Source organism: Bactrocera dorsalis, chromosome 2 (assembly GCF_023373825.1).
Source record: "Bactrocera dorsalis isolate Fly_Bdor chromosome 2, ASM2337382v1, whole genome shotgun sequence".
Lineage (NCBI taxonomy): Eukaryota > Metazoa > Arthropoda > Insecta > Diptera > Tephritidae > Bactrocera > Bactrocera dorsalis.
The window spans coordinates 9,636,503-9,650,744 of record NC_064304.1 but is presented as its reverse complement, the minus strand read 5'-3'; the positions used below and the strand labels follow the sequence as shown (position 1 = coordinate 9,650,744).

General features: G+C 38.8%; 2 protein-coding genes across 4 annotated transcripts in view; one reads left to right on the top strand and one right to left on the bottom strand.

The window, feature by feature from the left end:
* The first annotated feature begins 916 nt into the window (after positions 1–916).
* Positions 917–14,242, top strand: part of LOC105234148 (nicotinamide/nicotinic acid mononucleotide adenylyltransferase 1) — a 74,295-nt gene continuing 60,969 nt past the window's right edge. For 2 of the 3 annotated variants that reach the window (XM_049448470.1, XM_049448467.1), the window contains exon 1: positions 917–1,541. The gene's annotated coding sequence lies outside the window, so the exon portion shown is untranslated. The remainder of the gene's footprint in view (positions 1,542–14,242) is intronic. The other variant, XM_049448468.1, reaches the window with a different exon arrangement.
* LOC105234149 (glutamate receptor ionotropic, kainate 2) lies at positions 3,337–14,144 on the bottom strand. Its single transcript, XM_011216429.4, has 13 exons — positions 13,765–14,144; positions 13,052–13,207; positions 9,868–9,962; positions 9,597–9,686; positions 9,298–9,455; positions 7,198–7,873; positions 6,958–7,127; positions 6,632–6,892; positions 6,440–6,571; positions 6,180–6,378; positions 4,632–4,743; positions 4,449–4,568; positions 3,337–4,339 (listed from the first exon to the last, which is right to left on the bottom strand). Exons 1-13 carry the CDS (start codon positions 13,880–13,882, stop codon positions 4,044–4,046), a joined length of 2,583 nt encoding a protein of 860 aa, XP_011214731.2. The 5' UTR covers positions 13,883–14,144; the 3' UTR covers positions 3,337–4,043.

Here is a 14,242-nt window from a genome sequence, read left to right as displayed (position 1 = left end):
GTAGTTTTGAAATTTATTTTTATTTTGATTAAAAAAATGGTTAGAAATCCTGTCTTAATTGATCTTTTAGACATACCAAACCAAACTGATATTTATTCTTAAAATAATTTTCAAAATAATTTTAAAATTTGTCTAATTTTTTAAATTCTAACTTTTTAATAACAAAAAAATAATTTTTTTATTCTTCTGTAGAAATGTCTGAAAAAAATATAAAATATTTAATTTGCAAATAAATTAAATTTTGTTTCCATATTCTTTTTACTTACCTACTCATCCCTTCATTAAAATTTCTGTGCCAGTTTTGTGTGTTAGCATGTCTTTTGATTGGCATTTTCTCGCCACCGCGTATCCGCCTCACCTCGCACGCATTATACGTACACATTTATGTGTATGTACGTTTGTTTGTATACCCATCACATACTTACTTTTGGCGGGCACGCCACAGCAGGTGTTCGCAGCCAGTGGGCGTACGAATTGTGGGCGTGTAACTGTTTATTGCCGATTGTCATAAAAACAAAGTGGCTGTGAAATTGTGTGTTTATATGTGTATATGTAAACACATATGTATGTGTAGATGTGTGCGCTTGCATGCCCAGGATGAAAATTGAAGAGTTCAAAATAATATTAAGCGATAAATGTACAGAGAAAATAACTCAAAAATAAAATGAGTAGAAAGTCCTTAGAATGGATACAAACTCTTTAGAAGAAGTCCTCAGGAATGTGAAACTTTCATGAGGGCTGACGGGTTTGCAGTACTATTTTCATATTTTTGTCTATAACAGTACCAACTAAAATACTTGCCTTGGGTCCCAACCAACATAAAAAAAAAAATTATTTGCCTTCCAAAAATCCAGATTTTCCACAAGAAGTAGTACACCCAGCACTAAATTCTTGAGAAAAGTGTGGAAATAAATGACAGTGAATAGAAGCATAAATCCTGCGGACAATACTACCCCAACTTCATGCACAATTAACTGCATTGATGGAAGCTTCAAATAAGCAGCAATTCATACAAAGTTTATCATCAGTGGAACAGCGAAAATTTCCACAAGCAACACCAATTACCCATCATGAACACATATCCCCACCGAGAGGAGAGATAACTTCACTGCATACTAAATTTAAGGATGCCGAGAAACGATTATCAATCAAAAAACGAAATATCAAGAAAAAAAGATTTTTTTTGTCAAGAAAAAAATTGAGCAATTCTTTAAAGACGGAATAACACATTCAGTATACCAAAAAAAGCTGCGAAAACAAGAAAATTAACGCACATATACATACCTATGTAGTTTGCTGACAAATCCTACCTATGCTCAAACTTCAATAGAATGTACACAGGTAAGAAATTTTGAGAAAAGGAAGAGGTATGCCTCCCGCATGTGGAAAAAATTTCAATTTTTATAATAAATTTATTTTTAGTATAAACGATTAAGCTGTGTTAAGCATACCACAAATATATCCAAAGGATTCCTCTAAGCGGTGAAAAGTCTATGAAATTGTGAAGCGAATAACTAAAAATTAAACTCTGACTTATAAAGGTAAATATAATATTAAGCCTACAGGAAGTTAAAGCAAATAATTTGGTCAAGCAATAGGGAATATTTTAGCGTTTAATCAGAGTACACTCATATACCTGCATTTAATATTTTTTTATTATTATTTTCCATCTCGTTGAATTTGTAACTCTGTTAAAGCGATGTCTGAAGCATTTAAAACATAGAACAAGCAAAACCTTTAACTACGAGTGCACCGTAACTATAATACCTTTCTTAGGTGCATATAAAGAGTGTGACAAAATTAACACAAGATTTAAATTTGCCACCATTTATGTAGTAAAGTGTTGAGAACCCTAAAAAAAAACAGTTATAGACTTGTAAAAAAAACAAGTTATGGAAACTAGCTATGTTTAGGTTTAGTAAAAATGGACCGATACACGATAGAGCAATGTGTGTTCATGATTGAGTTTTTTCGGCCAAAATCATCCTAAGCGATGGTGGTTTACCTTTATGGGTTTGTTAATTATTAATATTGCCGTTCCGAGAGCATTTATTCGAAAATCTACATGTGATTGTTGAAAAACAAATGCATCTAAAACGTGTCACTGCTTGCCGTTAAGGCATAATTGGACCATACTTTTCTTAAAATTGAGCAGTAACTGTTACTGGTGCTCGATATCGAAATTGATGTGGCCAATATGTGATTTCAACGAGACGATGCCACATGTCATACAGCCCGGGAAGCACTTTAATTACTGCTGAGATATTTCCTGGTCATGTTTATCTCGTTTAGGTTATCAGAATTGTTGGAATATGGGGTCAAAGGCCCCCTAGAACGTGTGATTTAAGTCATTAGATTTCTTTTTATGGTGTTATTTAAAATCAGAGGTCTACTGCAACTAGCCCACAATAATGCGTGTTTTAACGGAGCAGATTCAACTTTCGAGCAATGAAATTCAGCAGCATTTATGCAGAATAGTCATGGAAAATGTTGACAAATTAGTGCGTATGTGTATGAAAAGTTGCGAAGGACCTTTGGCCGATGTAAAAAGAAAACAATACAAACAATAAAAAAAATGCTACCGAAAATCTGAAAAGTTGATTGTCTATTAACGCCAATTTTCCAAATGAGCAGCTTCTTGGTGTAGAATTACATATCGAAAACTCAAAAATTTAAGCACGACAGTTTTTCCTGCAGGGGTTTGGAATTTTTCTACAAATAGCTTTCGGTGCGCTCATAGATATTATATGTATGAGGAAGTAGAATGTATATTGATATATGGGAAACCCTACTAAGCTAAAAATGAGAATTTAATTGAATTTTCCTCCGACTCTTGTACGGTTAAATTCGTGAACGGGCACAATATAATAATTGTAATATAATATATTTTTCAAAATGTGATTTTATTTTACTGAATGATATTTTTCTGTGTTGGGTTCTTTATTTTGTGTTTAGAAAATACATACATACATACATACGTATTATCGGTGTATGCATGCACTTATGCATTTGTGCAGTCATTGAGCTTTGTCTTTCGTTCCAATATGTGTATGTATAGTATATATATAACGGTATGAATGTACGATTATGTGGTCTGTATGCATGTCTGTAAGTTTTTCTCATTTCGTTTATTATTTATTACTAATTTCTATGTGGTTACATTGTTATAATTAAATCGCTTACGACTAAGACTTTATAATTCGCTAAATTGGCTCGATGGAGGAAAAACGTACATTGGTATAAACTATATATGTGTATGTATGTATGTGGTCATGCGTCTATGCATATATTTATACATATAGGGTTTATTACAGTTGTAAGCATAGTTTTTTAGTATTTAGGAAGTTGTTAAGCATTGTTAGTGTAGATGTATGATGCTTATTCGAGCTAGATATAAGGATTATAAGCAGCTTTTGGGTTAAGGAGAACTTTGTGCGTATTTAATAGAGTGTTTTGATGCGCTTTGGCTAGTTACAGCTAATTAATGTAATAGCTAACGGTATTTTAATTGAAGTAATTAAATTAGCATAAGCTAAGTGTACAAGTTTAGCATTTTGCTTATGATACAGCACAATTCCAATATGATTATTTTTTGTTAGTGTTAAATGCATATTAACTTATCGCTATAAATATCTATTATCTAAACGTAAATATATTATGCGCTGTGTTTGTATGTATACAGCATATATGTATGTGTGTGTGTATTACGATAACTCTAGCACTAATCTAGATACTCATATGGTATGCGCTTATAAAATATTTGATACTATTTTAAATTTTATATGTCTCTAAATGTATGTCTAACTGTTATGTATTTATGTTTTGCTAAATTATAACTAACCTCAATTAAATTAACGCTAATATGTTCGAAGAAAACTTAAAGTTCAAATTATATAAGCGCACGGCACGCTTCAAACATCGATTCTGTTGAATTCTTACATTCTTCGCTAGATTTATGGTATCTCAAACCTTTTCTAATGCCATGATAATTTTCGCTGTCCCTTTCAATGGTTAGCCTAAACCCACACATCCTGCTTTTAGTCTCATTCGTGCAAGATCGCACTTAACCGTTCTTCGACGGCAACCTTTCGCGATTTCCACACAAATTCACAGACGGCAATAACACATGCCACACCCATACCGCCCATTAGCACGACGAACACACCGCCCACATTCGCCAGACCCAACTCATTTGCGGCCGATGAGGATTTCGATGTCTCAACGCGACAACTGCCGCCGCCACGCTTCTCCTTCCACCATTTGGTTTTCAGTATGTGCAGTTTACCCTCCTCCTGCAGCTTAAGTATGACGCCATTGATGGCGGTGCGATAAGGTGAATCTGTAAAGCAGCGAAAATTGCATTATTTACCGCTAAACTCTGCACTTTTGTTGTATATAATTGCAGCAATGAGTTTTGTGCAAAGAAATGTTAAATTTTGTCCACTTACTCGGTGGCGCTGCTATGCCATAACCTTTGGTGTCCAACATGCCGCCGACTTGTGTCAGCTCACAGTTACGTTCGGTCACATATTCGATGGATGTGGATTCCATGAGGAAAGCATATGAACCTACAAGACGATATATTTTCTAAATAATTATACCAAAATGTATGGTTCCTTTTTTTAACATACCTTTGCCCTTGGCTACGCGCTCCACGCCCTCGGCGTTAGTCGAGGTAAATACAGATGGTCGTGCGGACTCCATGAATGACCACATGCGCTGATAGGTTGATATTTTCGATTCCTGTTGTGAAAAAAATTAATAATTGGGTATCAGAAAATAAATTTTTAGTGCGATTTTGGTGACACTAAGTCGCAAACTCGAGTTTACTCGTTTACCCGCAGTTTTGATGTTAAGCATTTTAAATATTACTCATAAAACCGAGTCTTCCTTGAAACAAATTGAGTTTAACTTCTCGGTGTTTATGATTCGAAGTTAAGCTCAGAGTGTCTTAAACTTTCATTAAATACAAATCTTTAAACTTGAGGCGAAGAGAAAATGTACTATAACTAGGAGTCATTCAACGAACCGCCTGTTAGTGACAGCAAATTTATCATTTTTGGAAGTGTTAGGAAGTAAGCTCTATGGAAAATTTGACATTTAGGAGTGTTAGGTAGAAAAATTCTTAGTTAATTTACTTTACTAATCCCTCATATGGATTACGATATCCGGTCTTGGTATCCTCTGGGTAGCGAAAAATATCCGCTTGATGGCAAGCCAGGATTGTGCGCTGAGTTTGGGCCCCGCCACATAAAAAACACTACCAATGAAAAGAAGAAAACAGTCTCGGATATGATATTTCTTCAAAACTAATACGGCTGTGTAAACTGACGTTAGGCTGTACCAAAAACTCCGTCAGTGTCGGGAAGGACTTCTCCGAGCCGTTCGATAGCAAACGAGTTTTCTGACAACGCAACTCCCTATCGTGCGATTTCTTCAATCTACTGCTGGAGAAAATAATACGAGCTGAACCCAGAAGATAATTTTTGTATAAGAGTGTAAAGCTGACCAAACTCTATATGTCTTTTATTATTCCCGTCCTTCTGCATGGTGCAGAGCCATGGACGATGACAACATCTGACGGGTCGGCGCCAAAGTTCGAGAGAAAGGTTCTATGAAAGATTTATGGTCCTTTGCGCGATTGCCACGGCGAATATCGCATTCGATGGAACGATGAGCTGTATGAGATATATGAGGACATTGACATAGTTCAGCGCATTAAGAAACATCGGCTTCGCCGGCTAGGTATTGTCGTCCAATTGGAGAAAAACGCCGGGGAAGTAGAGGAAGAAGACTATCACACCGTTGGAAAGACCAGGTGGAAAAGGACCTGACTACAATTGGCCCCAAACAGCAAAAACGAAGTACCGCGCTGTTGTAAACTCGGCTATAACCGCGTAAGAGTTGTCTAATAAAGAAGACGAATCCCACTTGTATAGTAAAAACTTTGGTGCGATGCTTAGAAGTCTTTATAAGATTCAACAGACCTTCAGGTACTGTCAAAGCGCTTTGAGACTATCACATTAAGCAAGCTAATGCACATACTATGTATGTATGTATAACGTTTCTACATCCAACCAGTAGATCGATATTTATATGTTCCACAATAGGTTTTCAAACCTCGAAGCTTAATACATTTCTCTCTTAGCTTCATTAGGTTACCGCTTCGATCTACTCACTCTGAAAAACGCTGCCGTGCTGCCACCCTTTAAAGCACCATACTTTATACGCGTCTGCTTTGCCAGATCCTCAGCGCTTTCAATAGGCGAATCCATGCGTTCTACAGTGAGAAAGGCCGCCAAGTTGGCTGTGTACGATGAGATCATGATCAAAGTAAAAAACCACCAAATGCCAGCTACCATACGCGTTGATAAAGCTCTGTGTTAAAGGAAAGTGATTTAGAAAACTTTGAAAAATAATATGCAATAATTTAACTTACTTGGGCAAGAAGTCACAGCCTTGCTGCATTAAGGAACCGATTGCGAACCACATACAATTCATTAGTGTGAATTGACTTTCTATTTTCTCGCCGTGTGCATCAGAATATGCGGGCCATTCGTAAGGTGTGAAGCTGTAAAAGAAAAATTATTTTAAAAGTTGTGGATTGCTATATTTTTCATCTAATAATTACCGTGCTAAAATGAAGAGCAGCACCGAAACACCCAAATATGCTGTGGCCATGTAGATCCAAACGTCGAGTGAAAGCGGTGAGAGGAATGAAAATAAGTTCGGCGGTTGTTTAACGGGCTTGCGATAAAGCACCGACACGCCCAAATTCATGAAGGGCATGGTGAAGTCTACCGCCTGTTCACGCTCAAAGGTGATGGTGAGATCAGCCACCGCAAGATCGGCGCGTTGCTCCAACAGCTCACGTATCATGCCGTTCCATTCGCTATGGCAAGAAATATGCAGATTTGTATGAGGGTCTAAACTCTTCGTGCTTAAAGGTTAACTTACAGAGTTTGTTTGTTGAAACTGCCATAGCTGCCATCTGGCACTAATTGAATTTTGTAATGGAAACCCAGAGCCTTTGAGATTTCATGTATGAGATCAACAACGTAACCTTCAAACTGATCGTTGCCTGTGAGTGGAACTGCTGACTCTTTGCGCATGCAATACGGATTGCTCTGTAAAGTTAAAAAATTAATAAAATTCCGTACAAAGTCCATTGCTCGCATTAATTTTCGTTGTACTCACCAATAATGTTGTGACCGTCAGCGTTTTGTTCTTCAAGTTCGCTTCAATTTCGCGCTGTTTTTGGCTGTAGGTACGCGTAAAGTTGATACCGTCCGGCAGTGTTGAATTCCATGTGCCAATTTTGCGTATACCCATCGGCCCTAATTCGATAATGTCCAACACGAAATCGGTGCGAAAGCCTTGATGATCAAATTTTATCACATTGGTTAGACCCTTCATTTCGACGATCTTCATATAGTTAATCAAACTAAAACCATGCTGCCACGTATTTTGACCATCACAACTAATGGGATGTATATCGATTTGTTGCGATGTATCCAAATCATGTAATGCTTTTGCGAAAAGATGTACCGCATCGTACATTAGCGCAGTCTCCGCTCTCACCGTACTCAAATTGGCAGAGCGTTGTAAACCCTTGTCGTCGAAACTCCACTGACGCACCACATCCGAGACGACTTTTTCGTTAATCAGACGAAAGCCGGTTATATTCGTGCCACCATAACGGAATTCGTCTAGGTTGATGGTATGCAGATCCAGTGAGGTAATCAAGTAACTGTGATAGTCGCTCATCATGCCAATTTGTTGTGCCTGCTTGAGTACTTCGTAAATTTTATCGCTGGAACAGTCGAGTACGATGTGCGCTTCGGCGGAGTTTTTGATTTGTTTTAGCAGTGGTCTGGAGTGTGGGAGAGAGTATTGTTAATAGAAATGAGTAAATATTTGTATGACTGAAGTAAATAAAATAATATCATAAAGTGTCTTCATTTTCTTCTTTACTGGCGTAGACACCGCTTACGCGGTTACTGAGGAAATGTAATTGTTCAAGTATAGTCATCCGAGTGCGGATCAGCCTAGTAACCTATCCGGTCAGAAAGGTTAATGTGAGTTTCACAGATGTGTTTTCTTATAGATTCTCATGCTATAGAGTTCTGAAATCTGAAAACTAGGATACTTAACTGCATTAGATCTTTTAACCCATCTTCTACTGAGTTTTAAATCCATCAATGATTTTGTACCGTTCATAGGTCCCTTGAAGACCAAAAACTATTTGGCTCGGCAGCGTCATCAAGACACTGAAAAAAAGGAATGTTCGGCTCAAGCCACTATGGGAAGTGTAAGATTGTTCTTGGTACTACAAGGGGCTGCCCATAGAGTAGAGTTCTATCCCTTCTACTATGAAGCCTAGTAGTAGATGAACTCCTTGAGTTGCTCACAAACTATGAGATTCCGTCCGAGCCTATTTTAAGAATACTTTCTGCGATATAATTCAAAGGAGATTAACTCTAGGAGATAGATGGTGCAATACAGTAGGGTTAAATATCAACCGCCAAAAACAACTGTCGTCTACAAAGCGCAGATCTCTTCCGGAATTGAGGCACATAACACTTGGAGGGCAAGGAGTTGGAAATGTTAAAAAGATGAATTTCCTAAGTCTCAACTTAGACTCAAACTGAGGGAGGAATAGGCAAGTGGAATTAAGCCTGTTCAGAGCTCCCAAGGCACTCATGATATGCATACGCTTAGTCGGTATATCCTGGGTCTGAGGAGAGAACGGCACTGGCAGCAGGCAACAGCAATGCGCCACGCCAAGTTACTACTGGAAGGTAGTAAGGAAGGTTAACTATAATCAACCTTTGCCGAGACAAACTCTGTCTCCTTGTCGCGCTCTACGAGTATATTAGGTACTGCAGGCTCAAGAAACACTTGTCCCACATGGGCATAGTCTGCCGGTTTTGTGTCATAGAACAGGAATCGCCAAAAAACCTGCTTCTAGATTGCCCAGCAGTTTGTAGAAGCAGGATAAAGGACCTAGGATCCATCTACGTGGACAGAGATCACATCACCTATCTATCTCATTCTATCCATTAATTATTTTCGATCTATCTATGCAGCAAGCTCATAAAATTTACATAGCTTGTGTATTGAAAGATTTAGTTTCAAAGTGTCTTGTGACCTTACATAGTTCAGGAAAAAATCCAAATAAGACTGTAAACCTTTTGCTATTTAAAATTTAAAATATAGTACTTTATGTAAGAAGAAACAAAATCCAAACGAATCAACATTGTTACTGAGCGTTCAATGCAAATTGCGGTCGCTTACCTATAATCCCCCGATAAACTCAATTGTCGCACTGTAATCGGATACGGTGAGTTATCATGCGCCTTGATTAACTCCTGTAGCCGTACAATGCCGTCATTGTTCTCATAGATAATGGTGAAAGTCTTCCATTCCCATTGCTTCACGATATCCACATAAGCCTGAAGAGCAAACAACGAGATAATATGCATAAGTATAGCGCTGAAGCCGATTAACGGCAAGTTAAGCTCTCATAATTATTTTAAGTGGCTGAAATGTGTGTGTCTGTTTGTTCGTGTGTGTATGTAAATCTGCAGACATACCTTGGCCAGTGTGTTTGGATGTGGATACAAGTTCACCAAGCAGCTTTCACGTCGCAAACGGTAATCCCAACGGTTCTCCAAGTGAGGAATCTGCAGCGACGAATAAAAAAACCGATTTAGTTAAAAAAGAACTAACGGAAGTGCTGCAATGATGCAAGCAAATCTAATGTAGGTATTTGCTTTGGATTTGTCAGTACATAAGCTCTGACTTGCTTGCCTTTAGCCTTAACAGTTGCGATAACTGTTAATCCTTGCGTGGGTACATACATACCTCCATATTGTCGCAGATGCTTTGCACATGGCTCGCGGTGTTCGAGGATTGTGGCCCGAATATGGCTGCCACGCCAATGTTCAACAAGCCGCAAACTGTAAATAGTGGCAAGCAAAACAAAGGAGAAAAAATTTAAATGTTGCAAAAACAAAAAAACAACGAAACACAAACCAAATCAGTATGCTCAGTGCACAAACAACAGCAAACATCAAATTTATTTAAAATTCTACGAACACACATACGAACACGAGCGCATTTGCACGACCGAGCAATGAAAACAAAAACTACGCCGGCCAAACTGGTGATAATAACCGTTATTCGTTCGCTTTTATAGCTGGCTTTACGAGTTTGAACAACTCCCCTGTGTCGTTGGTCCCGCCGGTCCTTAACTACTTCACTACTTGTCTTACGTTTTGTTGTCGTCGCTGTCGCAAATGCGCTACGTAAACATTAATAAACGAGCATGCCTTGGCATTTCCCAGGCGTGCTGTGGTTCTACATTGTTGCCAGTACTGATTTCGTCCGCACTACACCACCGTCTTTAGCATTCTACCAAGGATTACCAACTATTGTGCCGTATTCTCATTCTTATTTTCAATTATTCGTTTACTGTTGTCTTTATGTGTTTGCGGATAAAAAGCGGAAGTCATTCGTATGCGAGTAGTATTTGTTGGCTGAGCTTTATCGCGACCTAACCAACTCGTGTTGCGATTGGGGGAGCGACGTTTCCTAAACCGATTATCCACTATGCGTGTAAACATAGGGAAGATAATATAAAATTTCAGTTTACCGAAAGCGTGTGATAATAATTTTAGAAAATTGGGGAATTCAATAAATTGGCCAATATACGAATTTTTTATAAAATTATTTTTGAAAACTGAGTATGTTTATAAGACTGTAAAAGAAAAATACTGAGCTGATTCTACAAAAAATGCGAAGAGTTCACGATGAATCTGTGGTTAGTCGTAAAGAAATAACAACACTCTTGAATACTTCATATTGAATGATCCTCCCTTTTGTATCCGAAAGTCTACAAAAGGAGCCTAAATCGTGCAAAAGGATAATTTTTTGTATATGATACCCTTTTGCAAATTTACAGTTCGAACATAGAAGCTGTTCCTTTCTATGACATCACAAAAGTCTATACATACATAGCAGTCCCTGTACGATCTTTTTGATCAGCCATCTAACCTAACCCAACCTATGTACATATATGATAGCATTGAAGAAAGATATTCTACAAATAACTCTTGTGCTACTTCGGACTGTGTTGGCAATTGAGAAGTAAGGTCTTCTCTCGACGAGCACAGACCAAACTCTACAAGTCACCTAGCATTTCGGTTCTGCTATACATATGGTGCAGAAGTATGGACAATGACAACATCTGACACCGCTTACGAGACTATAGCCAAGTGACAATTGCGCGCCAGTAGTTCTTCCCTTATGCTGTTTGGTGCCAATTGAAGATTACAATCTTCCTAGCCGCTGTCTCCAAATTCGTTGAACTATGTCGTAAAGCTCATCGTTCCATCGACTGCGCTTTTCGCCCTTGCCAACGCGCAAAGGACCATAAATCTTCCGCAAAACATTTTTCTCGAAAACTCGTAATGCCCACTCATCAGATGTTGTCATCATTTATGCCTCTGCACCATATAGCCGGACGGGGATGATGACTGACTTGTAGAATTTGGTTTTTGTTCGTCCAGAGAGAGTTTTAATTTTTTTTTACTTTCCAAAGTAGCACCTGTTGGCAAGAGTTATTCTGCGCTAGATTTAGAAGTTGATATTGTTGTTGGTCTTAATGCTGGTTCCAAGATAGACGAATTTTTCTACGACGTCTAAGTTATGACTGTCAACAGTGGAGCCAAGTTGCAAGTGCGACGACTGTTTGTTTGATGAAAGGAGATATTTCGTCGTTGCCCTCGTTCAAAACCAGACCCAATTACTTCACTTCTTTATAAAGTCTGGGGCAAGCAGAACTAACGGCGCGGCTATTGAGGCCGATGATATCAATACCAACGGCGTACGCCAACAACTGTACATTCTTATAGAAAATGGTACCTTTTCTACTTAGTTTTGCAGCTCGAATTATTTTCTCCAGAAGTAGATTGAAGAAGTCATATGATGGGGAGAGGCCTTACCTGAGCGTCCGGTTCATCGTCATCGATTTGGGAATCGGGTTCACTAGCTCCAAGTGTTCGCTTTCATTGCCATTCAGAAAGCTGGAAAAGTGTTGCCTCCATAATTTCAGTATGCTCTGAGCATCAGTCACTAGATAATCGCTGGAGGTCCTACAAAAATATGCTGCGGTCTTGGCTTTGCTTCGATCGGCCAGCTCTTTGTCCTCACGCATTTCGTCCTGTCAATTATTTTGTCTGCAACTGCCTCTCGGTTCCCTCTTCAACTTTCGGTATCTATCTCATCTTGTACGTGTTGTGGTCGATAGAAACGTTGCGAGGTAGGCAGTATGTTTTTTTTTCACTGCCACACGGCGCTCCTCATCGTAACCGCTGTTCTTCTGCCTTTTTCGAAGACCAATAGTTGCATTTGCCTTATAGAATAACCCATGCCAAATTTCTTGAAGATTCTCTTCAAATGAAAAGGCTTTCCGTATAAAGACTTGATTTCGATCGTTCAGCAATATCCTATAGTGGTCCGATAGGTTCTTGGAGAACAAATGACATATGAAAAATTGTGTATTGATAGCTTGCTTCTTTTGCAAGTCCGCAATTCAATACATCTTCTACATTCGTTGAAATCGTGCGGATACCTCTCTTTTCAGTTAAATAGCATCGACTGGTATCGAATCATATATAGGTGTAGGAGTTCTACGGAAACTTGAATGTTTCTAAGGACCCCTGCAATTCTATCAACTAAGCTGCGGACTCTCCGAATAAGAATGATATTTCGAAACACCAGTAAAATTTTTCCAATATATGTTATCTTTTAAATTTCAGTCATTTAAATAAATTTTGAAAAAGCAACAGACTTTTGCTTATTCTCATTAAAAGCAAGGAATCATCCCTCCATCTTAAGCCAACAAATCTCCCTACAACTACGTCAGCCAAGAAATTCAATCAACTTGTTGTCGGAAACTATAAATAACTACGACATTACGATAAGAGCACAGCAACCACTTGATAAATGTTTATAAATAAAGCAGTGTAATCGTCAGAGTACTCACCTCTTTTGCCCGCATGGAAGCTATCAAACGGCGAGATACGCTCAATTTGTGCCACCAACTTGGAGCGCGGCAATATTAATCGATCCGAGTTGATGTGCTCAACAGCTTGACGAAAGGCCAACTCCTGTGTGTCGTCGGTCGGATGAAATAGGCCACCTGAGGGGCGAATGCGAAAATAAATAAATGCACATGCATTAAAAGCGGCAACGACAAAGCGGGATAATGTGGTGCACGCAAACAGCAGCTCATTAAGCGGGGTTATGAATGAAATAGGGGAGCGCAGGAGACCATTAGAGCGTGAGCGGTGAGAACAGGAAACAAAAGCAAAAAACGGAATGGCGGAATGGTAAAAATGAAAGGTAAACAAAAGTGCCTTATGTGTATTTTTAATTTCATTTAATTGCGTTAATGTGAATGCAAGGAAGTTCGTAATTTCCGCTCAGCCGTACACTCGAGCTCATTGGCCCTTCATAAGCTGCTCAAGTGTACGCTCACTGCTGCTGGCTCCCACTACGCTCGTATATACATGCATAATCTTAAAGTAATAAATTTAATGCAATCAAAAAATCAATAAATCAAAGTGGAAGCGGGCGCAAATAGACTTCATGAGGCTGATGAAGGCTGATAGTTAATCGAGCGTTGGCGTAGCCGAGTGCGTCTGATAAGCCCACTTGGCAATGTAACTATTTATAAATTCTTCTTCTATTTTTTACCGATTTTGATGACATCGGGCAGCGCCAGCGTGTGCTGCAGCAGCGCGCCGAGCACGGCGAGGCAACAACTCAGACGCAGATAGCGCCAACACCAACGCGGGGACACCGCAGATTGCATCTTAACACTTTAGCTGGCGCTTTGCACTAAACTACTAGTGGCTATATGTTGTTTTAATATATTTTTCCACTTTTAGTATACACTTCGCAGCAATTTTTTGTTATTTTGTTTATTTTCTAGACTTCTTCACTTGCTGCTGCTCCTCTTCACATACACATACACACGCACGCGTATCCGCGCCTCACACTTGCAGATACATTTTTCTTGGCCCGAATGTTTCGCTCGCTTTGACAGTTGGAATGTTACTGAACGCAGTTTGACGCATGGAAAAACGTTTGACTGGATGCTGCGCTGTTGCAAATATTGTCATTTGCTGTTGTTGTTTCTTGTAATCATCTTCTTTGTTGCTGCGAGTCGGTG

Bases quoted from the DNA above. Each gene is read 5' to 3' on its own strand.
- LOC105234149 (XM_011216429.4), bottom strand. From the start codon at position 13,882: ATGCAATCTGCGGTGTCCCCGCGTTGGTGTTGGCGCTATCTGCGTCTG. The intron at 7,874-9,297 runs GTAAGCGACCGC...CCCACACTCCAG, and splicing joins AGTTTATCGGGGGATTATAG to ACCACTGCTAAAACAAATCA. The intron at 4,340-4,448 runs GTAAGTGGACAA...GCTGCTTTACAG, and splicing joins TGGCATAGCAGCGCCACCGA to ATTCACCTTATCGCACCGCC.